The sequence below is a fragment of the Drosophila rhopaloa genome, unplaced genomic scaffold (genome assembly GCF_018152115.1).
Source record: "Drosophila rhopaloa isolate 14029-0021.01 unplaced genomic scaffold, ASM1815211v1 contig_2, whole genome shotgun sequence".
NCBI lineage: Eukaryota > Metazoa > Arthropoda > Insecta > Diptera > Drosophilidae > Drosophila > Drosophila rhopaloa.
Window position 1 is genome coordinate 8399827 of NW_025335083.1, and position 19801 is coordinate 8419627.

Here is a 19801-nt window from a genome sequence, read left to right on the forward strand (position 1 = left end):
TAGACGTGTGCACAAATAATCCTCCGACACGCGATTAAAAAGCCAAACGCCTAGCCTGAGATTCACCGTGCTCATCCGCACCATACCAGTTGACATCCTCAAGGTTACACGTAAGCAAGAACACCCATTGTGAGGGCAGCAGCCAGGGAACCACTTTCACGAATTATCAAATATAAGCCTGAAATTAAATAACTAAAACCCCGCGTGTTATTTCTTTACCAATACCCCTCCCCTCCTTCTAACCTCACCCGTTCTCGACCCCGACCTACGCCGTGTGTTTGGTTTCGCATCCACACGACGTACTTCGGCCGAGAGCTCCCTCCTTAGACCCCCGTAGGCTCCGAGTATAGCCGGAGTGTAGACCCCCGTAGGCTCCGAGTATAGCCGGAGTGTAGACACCCGTAGGCTCCGAGTATAGCCGGAGTGTAGACACCCGTAGGCTTCGAGTATAGCCGGAGTGTAGACCCCCGTAGGCTCCGGAGTATAGCCGGAGTGTAGACACCCGTAGGCTCCGAGTATAGCCGGAGTGTAGACGCCCGTAGGCTCCGAGTATATCCGGAGAGTAGACACACGTAGACCCTAAGCTCACCCGGAACGGATCAACCCCGCCGTTCATGCCCAGCGGAGTCCCCCCTCCCCGTAGCCCCCGCAGTCAACACCAATCGGAATCATCCGAATTCACCACCAAGCAGTCCTCCACCACCAGAGGGCATTACTGACGGGTCTCACCCAAGTTCCCCACCAAGCAGTGCGATCACCCACCGAGTACCTCGTCCTATCCCCAGGGTATGCCTCAAGAAGGATCCTCCCGGGGTTTCGCACCAAGCAGTGTGGGCGGCCTTATTCCCACTGCAGGCCGCTAGGCGGCGCTCTAGTAAATGCCTTGGCGTCAACCTCGTGTTCAGATCGGTTTGACCAACGGCTCTTGCGTGTAGAGGGCGCCTTACAGCCTTCCCATACAAATTCCTACTACAGGTCCCACCCTTCTATATAAATTTCTTGTATAGGTTCCTTGGCCCCGATTGAGATTCTACCCCGGCCAGAGAACTGCGTTACAAAATATAAATAGATTAAACAGAGTTGGAATTTAAAAATGCCTGATTTGTTAAGGTAAAGCGTGTACAGTAAACAAATCCGAGGTTTCTCTACTTTCAAGCAAACCCAATACTAAAGGAAATCATCCTTGATTTTTCCGCGAAGGAAAAAGGTGGCTAGTTACCAGTTGGTATTGCACCATTTTCTTTATAGTAAAATAAACAGCCGTTTTTCGTATTTAAAAATCAAGAAGGAAAGAGGTGGATAGTTACCAGTTTGTATCACACAATTTTTTTTCAGAATAAAAATAACAAATTGAAAAAAGTAAAATGTTAAATTTTTCCTACTCCTAATGATTTAAAATACATTTGTAGATATTTTTTAAGCCAAGTTAATGTAATTATTGTAATAAAACCATTTCAGTTTATTTTCTTTGAGGTATGAACGGTCGACTATGATATAATTTATACATTTAGAATAAAGTTCAATCAGAAGGTAAATTTAAAATTCTGTATTATGCATTCAATAATTCTACGTACTCCCAAAGCGCCAATTTAATTTAATTTTGCAGTAATAATTCCAGCCATGTTAATTGAAATAATTAAATGAAGCCATTTAAATTGATTTTCTTTGAGGATTAAGCTGTCGACTTTAATACATTTCCAAGTTGAAATTCAGGGAGTCCTTGTAGTTAAATTTTAAATTCCGAACTTTCGACTATTTCGTTTCAACTTGTTTCGCTCTCTTGTCGCCATAAATATTTGATGTGACGGCAAACTTGGCGGCTATCAATGGGACGTTGGGTTGGGGTAGAGTTGGCTTGGATTGGATTGGGGTTTTTTTTGGCGGGTGTGGGGAGGGGGGTGTCTTACAAGATAGGGAGTTACTGGATTTGGGGTTGGGGACTTGGCATTGTTGTGCGTAGAAGTATCCGAGGTATGCGGCGTACCAAAACCGGGCATAATCAAAATACAATTGTGCGTGGAAGGCGCTTGTCTGTGTGTGTGTATTCGTTTCGGGGCTGTATGTGTGTGTGTGAGTGGTTGTAACGCATGCACAAACGTTTATTTCTTTCTTTCCTTTGGCGTTTGTTTGAGTGGGTGGGAGAGAGGGAGATGGGGACCACCTGGAGCGACGAACAGCTGCGCGTTCTCTCCATCTCTCTCTCTCTCTTCCCTTTCCAGCTCGCGTACCCCCGAAAGTATGCTATAAACTGGAAACCCGAGAGCGGCGGCAGCAGGAAATGTTTGTCCTGATGGGTTAATGCAAATATGTGCGAACGGAAGTCATCGTAAATTAATTAATTACAATTCGAAACGATGCCCACAGATAGAAGCCAGCAGCTGAAAATGAAACTGAAACTGAAACTGAATCTGGGTAGACCAAAAACCGAACCCGATCCTGGCCAGCTGAATACCCATCCTCGCGACTGGAAGTCGTTGTCCTTTCGGCTCAGTTCGGCTCCCTTCGGCCTTCCACGGACTTTGTGTGTCGCCTCTGGACTCGTGGCCGCCTGGCAGGGACCCCAAAACGTTTTCGGGCGCTGTGCTGACAACATCCTCGCAGGACCAACGAGCGGATGGTGCGTCCCCAAATCCTCCTGTTCTGTGTATGTGTGTGCAGAAACTTTTAACCGTGTGCGCCCTGTGCTTGTGTGCGAGTGTGTGTGTTGGTGCGCGAGGTGTTGGAAAATTTATTGCAGTTTGAAATCAAAGGAAAAACTTAAGCCGAATCAAAAACCTCACCTTGCTATCGAGGGCCCACTAATCCTGGCATAGTCAAGAAAGGAAAATAATAAAGAATTGCCAGAGCGGTGAACAAATACCATATACAAAGCCAATTTTTATATAATCAAGCAATAAAAAGCCACAAAATGGGGGCGGTTAAGGGGGGCGGTTAAGGGGGCGGTTAAGGGGGGCGGGCGGGTGACAGGCAAAGCGTTTTTCGGTCGTCTGTGTGAGTGCAGAAACATTAATGGCAGCCCCCGTTCGTGCCTGTTGTGCATTGGTGTGTGTGAGTCTGAGCCTTCTCGTGCTTGAGGCCTTTTTCATAAAGAGGTCAAAACGTTGCTTTCGCCTTATACGTGTGTGAGTCTCTGTGTGTGTGTGCGTTGTGCGAGTGTGCAGAGTTTCTTCATGCTTTCTGGCCGCCTTCTTTTTCGGCTGGTCAAGTCAAGGAGCAAATTTAACAGTCAGACTTTTGGCTGTCACGAGTTCGACCCCGTTCTTAAAGCGGCCCCGCCCCTTTAAAGTTGCCAAGCAAATGATATAACAATTAGCCAGGAGCCCCCATTTGTGCCCATGTCATTTTGGGCTTAGCTCAAAGCGCGACTAATGGGATTTCGGTGGCTTTTCCGGGGCATACTTTTAGGTGGCAAGCTTACTTTTTGCCAACATGTTGTTCAAATTATATAAAAGCCATGATGGTCCCATGGGATTAGAAAGCTAATGTTTTGAAAAAACTGCAAAAATATATAATTAATTGAAATTAGATAAAATTAAAGTAAATGAAACAAGCTGCCTTGATTTATTTAATATACAATATAAAAACTAAATTGTTCAACTCGAAACAAATTATTAAAGTCTAAAAACCATTACCAATTTTTTCAAAATGTTTTTTAAATCATTACTAGATATTTTAAAAATATATACATATATGAAATATGCCAGTTAGTCTTAAGTTTCTCAGAAGATACTGTTTTAAAAAATATCAAATGTCCGTTGGTTCCCTCAAATTGATGGGGCAATTATGTAAAGCAAAGGAAACGCAAAAATGTTACGCAATTTAAAAAAAAAACACAAAACATTGCGGGGCAAAAACATAATTAATAACAAAGCCACACGGTTGAATTCTTGGCCAAACTCTGGGCTACGGCTAAAAATAACAGCGAAAAAAGGACAAAAAGAGGCAGATGTGCAGCAGGGAAGGGGGCAGGATTAGCAGGGAATGGAAGGACTAGGACTAGAAGCAGCGGGAGCTACTCAAAGCATAACAATGAACATAACCGCACATTCAGCCAGAAGCAGTAAAAAACGGGCAGTGGGCGGGGGCGGAGTCACCTACTAAACCTAAATGAAAGTAAAAATTGTAAGCGTAAGCTAAAACAACAAACACAGCAGCGAGCGAAAGCAAAAGCAAAGAAAAAGCCGTGAGAAAAGCGATAAGGCCTAGCAGATAAGCGGCATTCAGAGAGTGGCAGGAAAATTGAGATGGAGAGCGCGGAAAATTGTATGCCTGAGAGCCTGGAAAATGGCAAAGAGAACAGTTGTCCAAGAGTGTGCAATGAATTTGTTGGGGAATCTGCAATTTTTGGTAGCTACCAATTTACCAAATTGGTCAATAAAAAGTATGCCATCTAAATATTTCACATTGTTTTAGTTTAGATCAAGATTGTTAAAGGTTTAAAAATGGTTTTATTATAACAAAATTAAATCTCATAGCATAATTCAATTATTTTTTATGCTCCTTCCAGGTTTAATGTATTATCATTAAAAATAGTAACGATTATTTAAATCGGCTAGAAGTAAATTTCAAGATTTTTTTAAACAAAGTAACTTTTTTGTTTTGGGTTTACTACAAATTAAGCATTTGGATTGGCTATATATTTTCAGCTCTTAATAATCAACTAAATATCTTGCGATAATAAATGAGAGCTTCAAAACTAAAGGATTTGAATAACTTTGGCTAAACTACTTTTTAAAGAATAAATGGAAAAAATCTGGTTTTATTTTTCCTCCTCATTACATTTTTTTACCAGCTGAGACAATTAAATTTTTTATGATACAAATTGTTAGCAACAATAATATAATAAAAACTAATATTTTTTTTAAATAGTTGATGGACTGTGTGTGATATATGATTAATTTGTTCTAACTAAAAATTGCTAGTGGGGCGGTGTGGAACTGAGAAAAATCTGAAAATGTTTTAATTGTATATTTGATTTAAATATTTGCTTGCAACTTTCTCTCCACAGACAGCCATCCTTTGAGCCTTAACAGCGAAGACTTTGAAAATGTAAACAAAAGCGACGCAGGCGCAGCAGTACTCTCTCCCTCACTCCTCTCAAGCAGTTTGGAAAGGAAAGCCGAGCTTCCAGGCTCGCATCCTGCTCGGCTGTCGGTCCTTGGTCCTCGGTCCTTGGCCGTCGGCAGTCGGTTTTCCAGCCCACATCCTGGCCAGGCTCAAAAACAGGCTCGGGCAGCCAGCGCTCACAACGCCAGCAGAGTGCGCAGCGTGATGTAGTCCAGCTCCAGCTGCAGGAACACAGCTCCAGCCTTCGCAGCGGCCACTCAGGGAAACTTTTCCACACTCGAGCACGCACACAGGGACAGGCCGAGTCGGAAAAGCGGAAAAGCCTCAGACAAATGGCCAGGAATAGCAGCAGCGGCAGTAGCAGCGAGCGCAGCAGCAGCAGTGGCACAGAGGCTAGGAAGCCGTGAAAAAAGGAAAACATAAAAGAGGAGGCGTGAAAAAAACAACCACAAGAGGCGGGCGTGTGGGAAAATCTAGGGGAAAATCGCGCCCCGTGGAAATGGAAATGCTGAGGCTTCTGTTAGCCAAGCCAGCAGCAGCGGAAGTAGCAGCTACACCAGCGGACACGGCAACCTGAATCCGCGCCCGCTCCCAATTTCTCCGCTCTCTCCGTTCCGTGTTAATTGTTATTTATGTATAGTGTATATATAAAGTTGTGTGATACAAATGGATCGCAAAGATCCGACAGCAAGCAAGAAACTCTAACCTAAACTCAGTCTAATCAAAAGCGTACAACGACAACAAACGGTTTTGCAAGTGAAACGATAACACCAAGCCAACCAACAAACCAACCAACCAACCAAATAACCAACAACATTATTCCAACGGGTCCAATGTTGCAGCCAACAACATGCAGCAAACAGCAACAGCAGAGGCAGCAACCAGCAATCGCAACAGCAGCAGTGGGAGGAGCAGCGGTCCAGGAGCTGCTTCGGCAAACCGCAGCTAAAGATCATGGAGCCTTAGCAGCAGCAACTGCAGCAACAGCAACTGCAGCAACAGCAACTGCAACAGCAGCAACAGCGAGCCGCAACACTTGGTGCCACAGCGACAACATGTTGCCCGTAGGCCGCACCAGCAGCACAACGATAGACTTCAATAGTCGCCGGCGGAGGGGGCGCCTACGAGGACACGCCTCCTTTGTCCTGGCGGAGAACAAGCAACACCAAGCTACGATACTGGACGAGTGTGTAAATATTTTCAAGCGCTTAGTATTATTAACATTAAAAACAATATCAACAACAACAATAACGAAAGCAAAGACAAGAAGCAGAACAGCGGCGATACCAGCGATACCAGCAACACCAGCAACACCAGCAACGCCTGCAACATCTGCAACATCTCGTGGTGCCTCAGTGGAGCAGATGCAGATGCTGCTCCACCCAAGCAGCCGAAGCCGCTGCAGAAATCGCTGCCTCCGCCTTCCGATCTACAGCATCCTGCTGCTCTGCCTGGCCACTCAGGGACTGGGATTAGGAGATGCCGCCAAGCCCAAGTCGGCCAAGCAGCACTTCGGCGGCAGCAGCAACAGCAACAGCCCGAACCAGAACCAGAACCACAACGATGTCCTGGGCGGGGTGGGTGCCCCATCCCAAACGTCCGGCGAGGACGAGGCCGAGATCATGTACCCCTTCCAGTCCGGGGAGCAGATGTTCGGCCTGGAGGAGGACCAGGAGCAGGACCAGGAGCTCAACTCCAATGCAGTTCCCGGCTCTGACGAGGATAATGCGGCCAATCAACGTGGTATCAATGGTGAGTTTCCCCACCTCTCCTCTCTCTGGTTCCATTCCCATTCCAAGTCATTCCTGCACGTGTGTGGATTTTTGCATTTGCGAGTGGGTGGCCTGACTAATGGCATTTGTATTTAAATGAGCCATTCAATTTCGGGGGCGAGAAGTTTTGGTCTGGGCGGTACCGTGCGTCAAACTTTTCAGCGCAGACAAATTGAATTTGCCTTGCATGGGGCATCGATGAGTTGGAACCGAGTGGCAGGGTTGAGAAATGATAGCGAATAAAAGTTCAAGACTCGGAATCAGACAAATGTTTAATGGTGGGACAGGTACATTATTGGCCCGCCCACTCAGTGTATTTGTTATTTATCCCGACATCAAATAATAAATGGATTTTCAGAAATTCGTTTAGAGTTTAAATGATAAAAATTTAAAAAAAATTGTTGTGAAAGAAATAACTCGTACGTTGTTAAATACCGTTTATCTGTTAGTACTCATACCTTTTTTTGAAAATGACTTTAAAATTCATTTTTACTAAATGCTTAAGTGTGGTTAAGAGACCGTAAAATGGATTTTGTAAATTTTCTAAAAAGCATATTTGTTATACAATTATTTACAAGATTAATTATTTTACATGGAATAAAGTTTATTCATAATTATCATAAAATGCACCGAAAGTGAAATAAAATTGCTTGAAAATAAAAATCATGTAATATTCCTCTACCGTTAAAAACAGGAAGTAAGATGTTGGCAGAATCTCCATTGCATGGCAATTATTTTGCAACCACACTGCGTATGAGCGATATTTATGTGCTTACATTACGTATACGTAACGTAACGTATGAAGTGCCCGCCACTGAGGCGAAACAACCACAGTAATTCCCACAAAACTCATATGCGCTGCGTATACGTAATATGGCGAACATAAATTATCCCGGCCGCAGCATAAGCGACTGCAAATGAACATAATGGAACAACTGTCTGCAGTTGGCCGATGAAATATATTTCTGTGTGCTATGCGCCCAAGAGCGTGTTAATGTGTGCCCAGCACACATATGTGCAAAAAATATATATATTCTTTTTTTGTGCCACATCAGCGAAAGTCAAGCTGCCGCTCTTGTCTCCCCTTTTGCACCTTTGCAACCTTTTTACCTTTTGCCCCTGATTCGGCCTGTCCTTTTGACTGTGCTTCTGCTCCCGTGAGCGGCGCAGTCACATTTTGGCCAACAATTAAACCCAGCATTGCACACGGAGCCCGGACCCCGGAGCCATTTCTCATTTTAATGACTCAACTGAGCCGAGTCCCGTCAGAAAGTGGCTGCCCCAGTCCCCGACCCCCTTTGGAAACAGAAAAAAGAGAAAAGTTTCGAGCGCAAACAGTGATCGACTAGAGTTCACTCCTTTGTGTGTGCACATCCCATCCAGAGGGGGATGATGTCAACGCGGCAAATCTCCGGATGGGTATAGATGTTGATGATGTCAAGCCCCGATAAGCTACCCCGGCCAAATCCCATCCAATCCCGTACTTTGTTTGCCTTTCGCCCCCTCAAACACAAATAAAACCCTCCGCCGAATCGGAACTCGTGACACACAAAACTACTCGAAGGCGGAACGTGTCCTGCGGACTGCAATCGCAATTGCAATTGCAATGGCAATCGCAATTGCATGGGTATTTGTACCACGAACGCTTGTTGTGTGTAAATCAGGCTTTAAAATTAACGCAGATTGCTGGAACAAGCGACAGGCCACGAGCAATTAACATGAAACCAGCGGGAAAAAGTCCACAAAAAAGCGGAGGACACACACAGCGAAAATAATGCAGACAGGGCGCGCATATAACTCAGGTCGTACATACAACTGTATGTACACACATACGTACCTCTATATAAATGTGCACTGGTCTTCTCTTCAGCGACCTTTGTTCGAAATTTTATATATATATATATGTATGTACATATAGAAATTCCTGTGTGTGTGTGTGTGTGTGTATTTGCCTTGCTTTTGGCTTTTCTATTTTACCATCGACCCAAATTGCGAGCGCGCTCTCCGTATAATAACAACAAAAATACACACACTCTTGGGTGAAATATAGTATAAGTATGTGGGCTAGTGTGTGTCTGTGTGGGGCACACGCAAACGTGGCTGTTAACGACGTTTCAGGCTCTCAACGTCGGCGTTTTTGTGGGTGTATAGTAATGGGTGGGGGTGGTAGGAGGGGGGGTGGATGGTTCGGGACAGACCCTGAAAAAAAAGAAATACAACCGAAAGGAAAGAGAATATAAAGTTAAGTAAAGACCTCGACCTAAACGGCAGGCGGCCAAAAACTTGGTGTAACTTTGTGCGGGTGTGTGTATGCAAACATTTTGAAAAATGATTGGGAAAAACAAAAACAGAGACAGAAACAGAAACCAAAAGCGAAAATGAAAACGAAACGAAAACCAAGCCGAAACGGCGGCGGAAAACGAGTTGGGAAAAGTCCGAGACGAAGGGCCCAAAAAAGAAGGCAGCACAAGCACGCACAGCGCCTTAAACACAAATTTAAATCGATAAATCAAAATGCCAACAACAGAGCGGCAGCAACAGAAACAACAGAAACAACATCAACAAAGCGTCCTGGCAAGGACGTGTGAGTTGCATGCTAAAAGCCACGAGAGACGATGAAAAAAAAAAGCCAGAAAAACGAGCTCGTGTGGGTGGCGGGATGTCGTTTCCTTCCTGCCTCCCAGCGATTTCAGTGCTGTGCTTTTGCGGGGTACGGTCCGAAATGACAACATTTGGCCGCCTTTTTAATTATTGACATTCCCCCCCGTCCCATCGCCAGTGTCCTTCCAATCCTTGTGGCCACTAATTGCCCCTCCTGTCTGCCCAACTGCCCGTCTGCCCCTCTGTCTGTCTGCTCTGGCCACGTTTGTGTGCCCTGGTGGCTGTGATTTGGCATTAATTTTAATCCCAGCTGCAACTGACTCAGCTCAGGTGAGCCCACAGGATTGGATATCCCACACACCAGACTTGGGTTCAAGTCACGAATGAATCACGTTCGATGTGCCCAAGGGGTCCGTCTTACTGCCGTCGGCTATCAATGAATCGCCCTTATCGGTGTGATTCATGCGATGCGGGTTTTGTGGTCAGGCTCTTAGAAAACCGGTTAGCAAATGCAATCCGTAGTCTGTAGTCTGTAGTCTCACAACGGTATCGAGTGTCATTCACTGCGAACTGCGTAAGCAAATCTTTCTCGAATGCTAGCAAATACCTCAAAAACATACTATATCTTCTTTTGTTTGTTTTTATTATGTTAATATATCGAGTTCGAAAGATTCCATGGTATTTATGACTAGTTTTAACAGGTTCAAAACAAATTATACATAAATTAGTATGAGATAGGCATCGATTCACACCGAAACCTACTAAAAACTAGTAATGAGATTATGTCTCCTACAAATCAGATTAAAACGATAACCTATTTATGTATTGTGGTATTATACTTTATTTATATGTGGTTTTTAAAAACAGACATTAATTATTGTCGACTGTTTTTCTTATCATCATTTTGTACAAAACTAGCAGAAAATGTTAGTTGATTTATAGTTATTTTAATAGTCAACAATTCAGATAATAGTTTTGAAATGCGAATGAAATATGGAAATTAGTTTTTAATCATGACGGATATTAATAAATCAAGTGTGAAACCCCCCACTTTTTTTAAACGTTAACGTTATAATTTTGGTTTAGAAAAACCTGGGTTGACTCATAAAGTTTTACGTTCACTTTCTGGAATTACTCTTATACTTTTGGATTGTTCATATACGGGAATTCACGCTATGCTCAAAAGATAATAAACCAAACTCTTGTTCATATATTTACTTTAAATGGGGCATTAAATTCAAGTACCTACTTGCCGTAACAAGCACAGAATACAAAGCTGAACTTCTTTAAGAGATTTTTGAATATACAACTCCCGGCAAACTTTAACAACTGCTATAAATTCATAAACGCGTAAATTAGTTTAAGGAACATTTCCCATTAAATTAAAGGTTTCCCATTTCGTTTTCGGTGGTATAGTTCTAGCCGAAATTGGGTCAAGCACATACATAGTGCCAGGGAAGGCATTATAATGCTGGCACTTTGGGCTTGGTCCACATCGGGATTGCCCTGGGGATAGAGCTGCTTTTGATTAGCTAAAATGCGGCCCACTCATGTGTGTATGTGTGTTTGCTTTGGGCCCGAAACTGTGCCAAGTTATGGTCGCCGTAACTTTTGAAGGTGGCAAGGACTGCCGCCGAGCAACCTTCATTGACAGCTGCTCATAGCCGTGATAAACCTTCTATGACAATCCTTAAGTGCCCCCGCCCCATCCCACATACACATCCACATTCACATCCACCCGCACCGCATATTGAGCACACTGCGCCAGGACGAGCGAGGGTCTTCTCTCAGCCTGCATTGATTCAACAGCCACTTGACAACCCTGCATGCACTGCGAAAAACACTACCCATGTCAGTCTCGTTATTCCGAATCAAATTTTTTCAATTTAATTCAAAAAGAAGATATTTTTTGGAGGTTTTTTTCAATTGTAATAATTACAGTATATAATTGGGTGACACGGAAATCTTTTCGGTTCAAATTCGGTTGAATATGTAGATTGTAACAGAGTTTTAACTAAATATATTCCCGTGTCAACCCCAAGTATTTGAGCACCCAGCTAGTGTTTCTAAAATGTGCAGAGCCACTGATTCGAACTCAATTTTAAAATATAAAATTTCTGCCTGTTTTAAGTTATACCTATTATTCATATAAAATATGAAAATAATTTCGGTCTAATTATATAAAACGATATTTAAAACATTCTTGTTTTGCTTATACTTTGACGATTTATATCATTAATTAGCTTAGTATTCATTTTATTACCGTAATTAAACTTTTATTTATGTTCATTAATAGTTCTTTGAAATTTGAAAGAAGGTTAACAACCTGCAATTCAAATTCACAAGCGGTCGAGCTAAGATATTTTGAAATATGATTCATAAAATATTATGATGAAGTCCTCTTTCATACGTCATTAAAACGATAAACTTGTGATGATAGGCCACAAAAAAAAAGGCACATATCAGAGTGATGACTAAGTTACGTGACATTTTCTCGCAGTGTGGCTCTGCTTTTGCCGCTGGCAGTGGCTTGCATGTGCATTGCACGTTTGGCTTGCTCTGATTTTGGCTGTTTTCTGTTTGGCTGGCTAATCGATTCGCCAGCCACCTTGAAACTCTGGCCGCTCTCTGCGGAGCGTTTTGGCCCGTGCCACAGCGCGCTGTCTCTCTGATAAATTAGCAGCTGCCTTCACGGCACCGCTTTTCCGCGGGTCAGAGAGCGTGAAAAGCCGCGGACATCGGTTCGTGTGAGTGTGTAGCTGGCACTTCCGCTTTGCGCTACCATAATGAACTTCCGGCCAGGCGTGCGATTTTTCTTTGACTTTTACTTTCCTGGTTCCTGTAATTTTCGTGCGTTTGTTCAGCCGTGATTTATGCACACTGATGACGTGGCAGAAAACTAGAAAATCCGGACTCCGCAGCCAAGTCCCAAAGTCATTTGGACCCTGCTTATCGGATCCTAATGAAGTTTAACCCCTTGGGAGGGCGGACTATGGAGGTTCTTAAAGAATTTCGCTTTATCTATCAAATAATACTTTTATTGCATTATCAGGGTATCAAGGTACAGGGGGTGGCACATAAATATTCATGGGATGCTTATATACATAGTTGGGATTGCCCTAGGCCAGCAGTTCTATCTCCCCCCCTCTCCTCCCTCCTCCCTCCTCCCCCCCACCCACACACACACATTCGAGTAAGCAATTTTGGGGCATGAATTGGAATTTTTGGCAACGGAATGGAATTTCACTCTCCTGCAGCTCTTGGCACTTAATGGGTTAATCGATTAGGCCTCCCTTCGGTTGGGTTTTTGGGATTTGGATTCGGATTCGGAGTCTACTTGGTCACGCGATTCCAGGCGCTGGAATAGCGCTCCGCCTCGAAGAAGTTGCCCATCGTTTGGGGCAGATTCTTGCGCTTCGCCTCGGTTCCAAGGATCCGCGGAGGCGTGTAGTAATTGCTCTTGGGCGTGGCACTCTCCCCGGTCTTTTTCCCCTTAATGCACTCCTCCTCGGGGGCGGGAACGGGTGTGGGCGTGGGCGTGGGCGTGGGCGTCACCACCTGTGTGCGCCACTCGAAGACGGGTGAATCGGCTCCGCCCTGTGGCAACTGCAACTTAATGGTGGCCCGGCTGACGAAGAGCTCCTCCTGGGCGCAGTTCGGTAATACTGCGGCTGCCATCTGAATGGATCGGTTCCCACTTGCGAACTGATTGCAAATTCGGACTGCGAGTGGCGACAGCCGCAGAGCATTCTGCTGTGGCTTTGTTCTCTGGTTGCGACTTCTGTTGCTCCGTAAACAACGCGTCTCGACCGCATGACGCATATCACGTATCCGCTGGCAGTGTGTGAGTGGGCTTGAGTGGTGCATTGAGATGGGAACGTGAGGACTTAGTAGTTAAATTGCTCCACATATGGGACTTCAAATAAGTTTAACAAGATGAACTCTATTAAAGACTTTTTTAAAGTAAAGTTTGGGTGCTATGCGATTTTTTCATGATAGGTCATAAGTGATAAAAGTAAAGAATTTTCTACTTAAATTGCTTAAAAGACCACATAGTTTCTATAATACCAATTTTCAAACTAATTCCATTAATACAACGATTTTGTAAGATATAAGATATTATTAATTTAACTTATTATTATTTATTATAATTTAAGGTACATTTAAAAATCTTTTTTATGACTTCTATTCCTGCCGAAATTATCCAATTTATCCCAAAAAGCTATTTAAACTCCTATTAATGTGTAAATAATTGTCTTATCTACTTTTTTTATTTGCACTTTTATTTTTTTTATCAAGTGTGTTGGAACAATAAGAGAATTAGTATTTGTTTGTTTGCCTTTCGGGTGATATCATCCAAAGCTCTCTCCCAATACAACTATGATAATATTGCTGATATTATCACTTCGTCATAAAAAATGTATACTGCCTTCAGTTCACCTGACAATGTCTTAATGCTAATTATTTTGTGATTGCTCACGATACCATCTCTGGCATGTGTGCTCTGCGATTTTCTGAGCTCACGACGACTGCAATCGCTTTAGTCAAATTGTTGTGCCAATTCAATCGCACAACTCAGAACTGGTTTCCCCCTCGTCCCTCCTTAAGTTATTTATGTGGAGAGCAGGCAGCCAGCGAGGCAGACGCCCACACATCGACAAAAAGGCAATAGCAATCGCAATAAATAATCAGATACAATAAATAATAAATAATATTTAATAGTCATTATTTTGTTACCTTCATCAAGTGAACCAATAACAATTTGATGACCAACTCTGCTTCGAGGGGCTCGTGCAGGCCGAACTCACTATATATGGAATATTTTCTCCTCGAATCATGACTGGATGGCGTAATCAGTTTGTGGCAAAAAAACTGTCTTAGAAAACATGTAATCAAAATGCCCCATGAACTTAAGAAGTTTCCGTAGGGATCTTTATGTCTGAGTTGAAGTCCCATGAGTAATTTGACATTATTTATATTCATTGCTTGTTCTTGCTCCATTTTTTCAAGGTCCGTCTATTTTTAGTACCATAATTCCAAGGCATTAGTAACTTTATAATTGTGATTCATTCCAAAAAGATAAAATAAGAGCATGATGATAACAAGGCGCCATTCACTCAATTTAAAGTTTATACAAAACAAGAAAGGCAAGCTAACTTCGGGCGGAGCCGAAGTTGATATACCCTTGCAGAATACTCTGTAAATTATATTCTCCAAAATTATTCATATGATGCATTCTTAATACTCATATAAAAATCCCAACATCCTAACTTTAAAAACACCAAAGTTATGGCATTTCCAATCGTTCAGTTATATGGCAGCTATAAGATATAGTCGGCCGATCCTTATGAACTTTGGTAGGTCGGATTGATTGGCCAAAAATAAAACCCATAGAAAATCCCAACTTCCTAACTTAACAAACACCAAAGTTATGGCATTTCAGATCAATCAGTTATATGGCGGCTATAGGATATAGTCGGCCGATCCTTATGAAATTTGGTAGGTCGGATTGATTGACCAAATATAAAACCGATAGAAAATCCCAACTTCCTAACTTTACAAACACCAAAGTTATGGCATTTCCGATCAATCAGTTATATGGCAGCTATAAGATATAGTCGGCCGATCCTTATGAAATTTGGTAGGTCGGATTGATTGGCCAAATATAAAGCCCATAGAAAATTCCAACTTCCTAACTTTACAAACACCAAAGTTATGGCATTTCCGATCAATCAGTTATATGGCAGCTATAGGATATAGTCGGCCTATCCCGGCCGTTCCGACTTATATACTGCGTGCAAAGGAAAGAAGGGTGTGTGCAAAGTTTCAACTCGATAGCTTTAAAACTGAGAGACTAGTTTGCGTAGAAACAGACAGACGGACAGACGGACAGACGGACAGACAGACGGACAGACGGACAGACGGACAGACGGACAGACGGACATGGCTATATCAACTCAGGAGGTGATCCTGATCAAGAATATATATACTTTATAGGGTCGGAGATGTCTCCTTCACTGCGTTGCACACTTTTGACCAAAATTATAATACCCTCTGCAAGGGTATAAAAAACTAAAAGTTGTTTCTATTTGTTTAATATTTTAATCGTTTTCTGCAGCAAATATATTATATAAAACCACTGAAAATACAACTTTTGTAATTTTAATTTGTTTTTAAAATTTGTATATATATATTATTTTGTTTCTTTTGTGTTATTTTAATATTAACTGCTACTGAGAACGTAACGTTAAGATAGCGAATTGCATTGCTTTCAAGATTGTATAACTATATTGGGAGAAAGATAAGCTGTCAGAAAAAAAATTTGAATGAAAATATCGGATTTTGGACGTTATCACGTTCCAGAAATTGTTGTTATCTTTTGGTTTAATTGCGAATACAATCAGTGAGGTAACTTCTTTAATGACACGTACTTATTTTTGGAATTTGTGTACATATTTTTGCATTTTGTGAACCCATTTCTACCGTTTTCGATTGCTCTCAATAGCTTTCGCAGTGCTTCAAATCCATTGACCAACTCATAACTGCATGAGTAACCCATCAGAAAGTCTGCTCATTTATATGTTTCGAGTGGCGATGATCCAGATTGATATGCAGGGCACCTGCTTCAAAACGAGTGTTAGCAGTGGCGCATTGCCACCCAATTCGCAACCCCTTTTGAAAATGGTTGAATTCAATCTGCTTCGAGAGACATCGGCCCTGTCGTCGTCACTCATTAAGCATTTGCCCAGTGATTCATAAGAATCATTCATTTGTGGCTCACGCTCGGTGTCGCTCCGCCCACCGCCCCCTACAAAAGATGGGAGGGGTGGGTAAAGTGGGTGTGGCGCGGTGCGGACCCCGTTAACTGCATGCAAATTGGCAGGGAGTCCGCCTGTCTAAAACCGGTTATAGAGCAAATTTCTTTGCTGTCCGTCGGTTTGTCCGCTCTATGTCTATCGTCTCGAACTGAAAACAAAGTGAGTCAATCCCGACTCTATTTCAGAGGCGTACGAAATAGGGATCTCCTGCGACCCCTACTTATATAAGACTTGATACAATAATGTTTAAAGCCTTAATATTGAAAAAATCAAAATAATTTTTTTTTTATCAACAAAAAAAGCGAAGCTGCTTCTGCCTGATAGATTTTAAATCAATAGGTTAATACATTTGTAATTCAAATTTTAAAGTGCATGCCTTCTATGTATCGCGACCCTTTCCTTTCCACAGCCTTGAATTTGCCCCATTACACATTTTTACAATAGGAGAACAAAACCGAAGAATAAGCCAAGCTAGATTAAAGATTAAAGTTCCAAGATGATTTATGTAAGAGGATAGAAGCTGACTTATTGGAACTGTGTGAACGACATGAATCAGTGGAGCTGCGATCAGCCCCACAAGCGATTAAGTTCGCGTTAATTATTTACTTGGCGCACGCGCCAAAATGATTGCTCACAGTGCAAATGATTGTTAAACATTTACATTGCAAACATTTACCATCGACATCAACATCATCATCATAGTCAGCGACTTGGACTGTTGAAGTCGGCGTCGAATGAGTGCAATTTGTTAATTGTTGCAAAACGCGCTGCATAATTTACAAAATAATTGCCATGAAAATCGCACACCAAAGGCGCCGCATGCGACAAGGGAGTTTTGCCAGCGATTTCCAAAAGGTCGAGCCACTTAATTGAGGATGTCTAATTGGGGATGGATATAGCAAATCGCAGATAGAGATATGTACTATGTGGAGACAGGTAGCAATCGAAAAGGTCAGAGTGGCAGACGACAAAATGACAAATTCGTCAGTGCAGTTCTTTAGAAGCTTTGCAATGATGAGTAAATCGATCGGAAAAACATTTTTGTTTGCTTTTCGAGGTAACCTTTTCATAAAACCAATTATTATTTAAGGTATATGCAAGGAGCTTATTGGATAATCTCTACAACCCATAACTATACTATATTTTTTGGAAAGATCAGGAAGCTTGTTTTCCTATAAATATTTTTTTCATACTTTTTAGAGCGTTAATTCAATCGCTTTATTAAATAAGAGGTTTTTTAATAGTTGTAGGACAAAAGAGTTATTCATTTAATAAATGTTTCCTTGTTATCGGCAACAAAAAAATTCATCCGAGAAAGTTCGTTTTTATTATATTTTAAGCTGAGTAAAAAGAGGTTGTAATTTCATGGTATAATGTAATGGGTTATGTCCTTCATTTTTTTAATGATTCTTTTTTCTTCTAAGCACAAGGATATATAATTCAAGAGTAATCATTATTTTTACTTCCCAAATGTATATGTTTTTCTTGGGGTGGATAACATACAATTTTCAAAAGTACTAATGCAAATTTTCTAAGCTTAATATGGTTAACTTGAGGGTCCTTTTAGCATTTCCCAGAGTGCTGTACCTCACTAAAATATATCTTTGTTCCTCACTATAATCTTAATGTAATGCTAAACATTATAAAATCTAATTAACTTGTTCACCCACTATTTGCAGACACGCACAACGATAACTCGACCACCACGAAAACGCCACTATTCCCGAAAGACCTATTCACGAAAGAACAGCTTGAGAACGGCGCTGTCATCCTGCACATCATTGGGGTGATTTATATGTTTGTGGCGCTGGCCATTGTCTGCGATGAATTCTTCGTGCCTTCCCTTGACGTAATCATTGAAAAGCTCGGCATCACGGACGATGTGGCCGGCGCGACGTTTATGGCGGCGGGTGGCAGTGCCCCTGAGCTCTTCACCAGTGTGATTGGCGTTTTCGTGTCGTTCGACGACGTGGGCATTGGTACGATCGTTGGCTCCGCTGTGTTCAACATCCTCTTCGTGATCGGCATGTGTGCGCTTTTCTCGAAGACGGTCTTGTCACTCACCTGGTGGCCTTTGTTCCGGGACTGCTCGTTCTATAGCATCAGCCTGCTGGTGCTGATCTACTTCTTCCGGGACAACCGCATCTTCTGGTGGGAGGCCCTCATCCTGTTCACCATCTACATCGCCTACGTGGCCTTCATGAAGTGGAACGTCCAGGTGGAGACGTGCGTCAAGAAGATGATTACCAAAAACAAGGTGACTCGCGTCAGAAGTACAGATCAACTTATGCCAGCAGTAAGTAGTTGGGAAGTTTTTTTGCAACAAATCAATTCAATTCAGATCAAATCAATCAATCAAATCAAATCAATCCAAAAAATCCAACAGAATCTCTCTCTCTCTATCTCGAAAAATTCTTAATTGAAAACGAAAACAAAAAAGAGAAAACTAAAGTAATTAAATCGGAAACGAAAGAAAAAAAACCATTACAAAAAACGTAAATCAAGAAGATCGTAAAAGAGAAAGCGAAATTGAAAGCCAAAATTTTGTGTGCCAAATGATAAAGAAAAGAATCAAAGTTAAAACGAAAACAAAGATCCTTTGCCAGGAACGAAATTTCGTTTTTGATTTTCGTTTTGTGTATGTTTTTCCCACCTATTAACCCCATCTCCACCCCACATCCACATCCATATCCCCATCCCCATCCCCATTCCCATTCCCAATCTCAATCTCAGTCTCATGCGAGCATTTGGCGCGTGCCGGACTTTAACCAGTTAGCAGGTGCTAAGTCGTTATGACTAAGGGCCATTTTGGTTGCAATCATCGAAGAAACGTCTGTGACTAAGATATCTCTGCCGATGCTGCTCTTTGGCATTGAACATCACGACATTAATCTGACGACAGTCACTCAGAGTGGGTCTCGCAGTTCCACTCAAATTTCACCTGCTGTTCGAAAACAGGTCCAGGAAATACTGAAAGAGTGAGATTTCCATTCCTCGCCTTGACCCACTAAAAGTTTCATTACCGTTCGAAATCGAACTACTCAGCTATATGGCATTTCTAGACCCATCTTTAGGGTTTTTCCATTGAGAACCGGTTTATCGGGCCCAGAGGAATGCCTTATTAAAAATACCTATTGAAATGGTAAGACTAAACCTGTTTGGGTATTTTTTTGCAATTCAACATTTAAGATCCTCCAGTATTAATTGAAAACTGAGATCACGTATTCTAAAATAATTTCAATTCTACCGGTTTCTAAAACAATAAAAAAGTGACACGACTACCACAAGGTCGATGTTCATTCCCTGTTGCGAAATATGTTTCATACGTAAAATATTTCCAAGTTTTTTGAAAATGTTCCAATTTTAAAAATGTATTCACAGTCAATGGATCACATTCCATTTCTCCGGAGTTTATAGTTCCCAACATTTTATTCAAGATATTGAGAAGACCTTGCTAACTGGTTATTCCCGGCTGCGCTGCACCTCCGATTTCAACTAACTTATATTATTATTCTTGTTATTATTCTATTCTTTCATGCTATC

The 19801-nt window shown here is 42.1% G+C and overlaps 2 protein-coding genes across 8 annotated transcripts in view; one reads left to right on the plus strand and one right to left on the minus strand.

Annotated features, from left to right (window-relative positions):
* The first annotated feature begins 5900 nt into the window (after nt 1-5900).
* Nucleotides 5901-19801, plus strand: part of LOC108042881 (sodium/potassium/calcium exchanger Nckx30C) — a 36595-nt gene continuing 22694 nt past the window's right edge. For 5 of the 7 annotated variants that reach the window (XM_017121359.2, XM_017121362.2, XM_017121360.2 and 2 more), the window contains exons 1-2: nt 5901-6819; nt 17938-18554. In XM_017121359.2, coding sequence (XP_016976848.1) covers nt 5901-6819; nt 17938-18554 — 1536 coding nt within the window. The remainder of the gene's footprint in view (nt 6820-17937; nt 18555-19801) is intronic. The other 2 variants (XM_017121361.2, XM_017121365.2) reach the window with 1 other exon arrangement.
* On the minus strand, nt 12457-13158 carry LOC108042884. Its single transcript, XM_017121368.2, has one exon. The coding sequence runs from the start codon at nt 13116-13118 to the stop codon at nt 12774-12776; it is 345 nt and encodes a 114-aa protein (XP_016976857.1). The 5' UTR covers nt 13119-13158; the 3' UTR covers nt 12457-12773.